The sequence below is a fragment of the Syzygium oleosum genome, unplaced genomic scaffold, assembly GCF_021117445.2.
Source record: "Syzygium oleosum isolate NSW1041296 unplaced genomic scaffold, Sole_v2.1 Sole_v2.04, whole genome shotgun sequence".
Lineage (NCBI taxonomy): Eukaryota > Viridiplantae > Streptophyta > Magnoliopsida > Myrtales > Myrtaceae > Syzygium > Syzygium oleosum.
The window spans coordinates 12,446,202-12,449,927 of record NW_026607488.1 but is presented as its reverse complement, the minus strand read 5'-3'; the positions used below and the strand labels follow the sequence as shown (position 1 = coordinate 12,449,927).

General features: G+C 40.7%; 1 protein-coding gene across 1 annotated transcript; it reads left to right on the top strand.

Annotated features, from left to right (window-relative positions):
- Window positions 1–1,226: 1,226 nt before the first annotated feature.
- Window positions 1,227–1,712, top strand: LOC115663474 (chalcone synthase 2-like). The gene has a single exon (XM_030585474.2). The coding sequence runs from the start codon at window positions 1,242–1,244 to the stop codon at window positions 1,710–1,712; it is 471 nt and encodes a 156-aa protein (XP_030441334.1). The 5' UTR covers window positions 1,227–1,241.
- Window positions 1,713–3,726: the final 2,014 nt, after the last annotated feature.

Here is a 3,726-nt window from a genome sequence, read left to right as displayed (position 1 = left end):
TCGCAGAAGAGTCTGAATAAAATTCAGATTCAAGACAGATTATATAGACTGTGCTCTTGATGTGCAGAATGTAAAGTAAGAGATAAGAGATAGAGAATCTGCACACAAGTTTATAGTGGTTCGGCTTATAGTAAGCCTACGTCCACTCTCCCACGCTTATAGCCTATTGGCTGGATTCCACTATGTAATCAAGAGAAATTACAACTTCTGAGTGTCAATACTCTTGTGTATGATAGGACTCTCTATCTCACACAATCACTCTTACAAAGTATCCCTCAAGATCTTAATGTTTTGCTCAGAGCGACAAGAGAAATGATTGGAGTATGCTCAGACTTTGGACTTGTTGATTCTTGATTCTATATTTCTTCTGCTGCTCGTTGACCTCCTTAAATACTCCTCTACTTCCAAAACTAGCCGTTTGGACAGCATTCAGAGGATCATCTTCCAATCTTCACTTTGGACAGATTTGTATACAAAGGATTGAGTAGCCGTTAAATAACAGATTCTGAATCCCGCCGATTCTGGTCGCCCATACAATCAGAATCTTGGTTTCCATAAGTAGAGCTTTGTCCGTTGTAATGCATTCCTGTCGTGATGTTTGATTGTCAATCAATTTGATTTAGATTGAGACAATCAGAACATTTCTTCTGTGAAATCCATGCTAGATCACTAGCTGTTGTGTTACGTTCTGAATTCTGCGTTTGAAGAAATTCTGCGTCTGCATCTGAAGAACTTCTGTGTCTGCGTCTGAATAATTTCTTCGTCTGCATCTGCATCTGAATAACTTCTGCTTCTGCATTTGCATCTGAATAACTTTTGAATTTCAGAACTTCGATTATGTGGGTCTTCATAACCATACTTGACAGATTGTAAAGTCTGAATAACTTTCTTCTTATCTTCCAAAATATACAGTCCTGGAATAAAATTGTTTAGAATAAGTATCAGATTTACAATAACATAGAAGGTTTTGTCATCTTCAAAATCAATAGGAGTTTTCCTCAACAATATGGCGCGTCATCCTATATGCCACGTCATCTTTGTCATGTCATTTAGTATATGCGTATTTGGGGTCATATAGGTTAGATTGCATAGCATGTTAAAATAGTTCATATATTTTGCTCGTCGTTAGTATTAGGTCATATAAATTACATGTCATATATCATTAGTGTAAAAATTAGGGTTAATACCGCGAAAAACCTCAAATTGATTTTGCTTGTGACAATTTTGCAGGCGAAAAGTCCATGATCAAGAAACGCTACATGCACTTGACCGAGGACATCTTGAAGGAGAACCCTAACATCTGCGCCTACATGGCGCCATCGCTGGACGCGAGGCAAGACATGGTGGTGGTCGAGGTCCCGAAGCTCGGCAAAGAAGCGGCGACGAAGGCCATCAAGGAATGGGGGCAGCCCAAGTCCAAGATCACCCACCTGGTCTTATGCACCACCAGCGGCGTCAACATGCCCGGCGCCGACTACCAGCTCACCAAGCTGCTGGGCCTCCGCCTGGCCGTCAAGCTGTACATGATGTACCAGCAGGGCTGCTTCGCCGGTGGCACGGTCCTCCGCCTGGCCAAGGACCTGGCCGAGAACAACAAGGGGGCCTGCGTCCTCGTGGTGTGCTCCGAGATCACCGCCGTCACTTTCCGTGGCCCCAGCGACAGCCACCTCAACAAGGAAACGAATTTCGAAGCCGTACGAATTAAGGTTTAGAGAGAGAGAGAGAGAGAGGGAGGTGGTTTGGTTTGTCGGTCACTTTATGCCTTCGTGCATCTTCTTTGGAAAATGGCCCAGCTAATAATAATGATAGTGATAATAATAATCGGGATTAGGGATGTGCGAGGGAAGATGTGGAATTTGCGGGAACCGGCAAAGCCGGTGTGATCTGATCGGTTTCGAGGTGGGTGTTTAAGATCACGGATTAGGTTTCGGGCTTTGAAATTTCGAAGTCGATGAGTATGAGGTAGGTTCTAAGTCGTGTTAATCCCTAAATCTTGTATCTTGTGCACGAGTTAACTCATGGAAAGGCACGCGGTACGGTACCTTGTGAAGTACTTAAATTAGTGGATATGCATTGCCCTTTACTTTTTCTTTACAAGTTTTTCGTGTCTAAATAGGGACAATTGAAGTTTTGCACAAAAGACCTCTAACTATTTTATTTTTGCAATTTAAGTTCTGAGGAATTTGAAAATTGTTTTCTAGATTTAACGCAAAACGCCTTCGCTACTTTGCGGATGAACTTTTTTGGATCAAACGAGGTCCAATTTTTACAAAATTCATACCGTTGCAAAGCTCTTGATCTCAATTTCTAGCGAAGTTTCGCAAGTCTTTTCAAATTTTGACCCCAAAAATTATTAAAAATTGGAGAACACCGAGAGGTCAGAATGACTTCAAAATTCCAGCTATCTAATTGCATCATCATTCGACCAAAAAAAAAACTGCATTATCAAACTTGCACACATGCACTCCCATACATTCTCATGCATATTTCCAGCATTGATGAACACATTCCAGCCATATTCGTCAACATTAACATTCATCCTTGTTCATTATCAATCACCTAGAATTAGGGGTGGCATGGTTCGGGTGGGCGGTTCCCACTCTAGAATCGGGAACCGCCCGCTAAGGACTGGTTTCGAAAAATCGGAACCGGGAACCAGCCGGGGATCGGACCTCCAGTCCGATCCGATTCGCGGGTGGGTCCATGGAACCAGTCCCACCAAGTTTCACGTGTCGGCACTGTAATATGCAACAAAGAATTACACAACGGAAATAAATGATTCTGGATTAATTAAAATTACACCTCATCAAAGACACTTTCAACCAAAGCCAATGAATCAACAAAATGAATGTTAGGAAGTGTGTAAGTAAGAGAGCATACTCACTCAACTTGTTATGAATGGACAAAAACAGACAGTGATCCAACATAAAAACTAGTCAGTAGCCTATATGCGTTGAACGGCCGTTAGTCAACAGTTGTAGAGCCACGGCCTCATCGAGCTAGAGTCATTACATGACAAAAGGTCTTTATATTGCCAGATAAGATTAGCGAGTTTCACATTAGGGATTTAGAATTTTTCATTTTTTAAAAAAATTAAAAATTAAATAAATATAATATATATTATCGGTCCGGTCTAAGTGGACGGGTGGACAGTTCCGCACTTGGAACTGGGAACCGGACAGGTTCCCTTAGGAACCACCAATTCTGGGTCGGTTCGGTTCGGTTCCAGGCGGTTTGAGCGGTTTCTAGTTCCTTTGCACATCCTTACCTAAAACATTCGTCTAAACATGCACAAACATTATCGGATTAACATAAAACTATCTCAAATCAACATGTATTCAACAAATTATCAACCTAGGAGTAATCAACATTGAAACATGCTTGATTATTACACTAGATGTTTCGGCCGGGTACATGCAAGTAGAACATCAACATACAAAACAAAGAATTAACTATCACTTGATCCAATTCTAGGAATGAATCATCCTAAACGTGCAAACTCTAGTTAAAACGATATGTAATTGACAAAAATAACATGAAAGAATGCCTATACATGTTCAGCTAAGATGAGAATCAAGTCCTAAAACCTCGTTAAAATGAAATTTCACTTTGATTTTACTAGATTGTACTAGTTCTAAAGCTAAATTTTAGTTCGATTTCAAAAAATTCTATCACATCTCACCTTGATTATAGATCGAGGTCAAACTTCGATTTTTAAACCATCAT

Bases quoted from the DNA above. Each gene is read 5' to 3' on its own strand.
- LOC115663474 (XM_030585474.2), top strand. From the start codon at position 1,242: ATGATCAAGAAACGCTACATGCACTTGACCGAGGACATCTTGAAGGAG.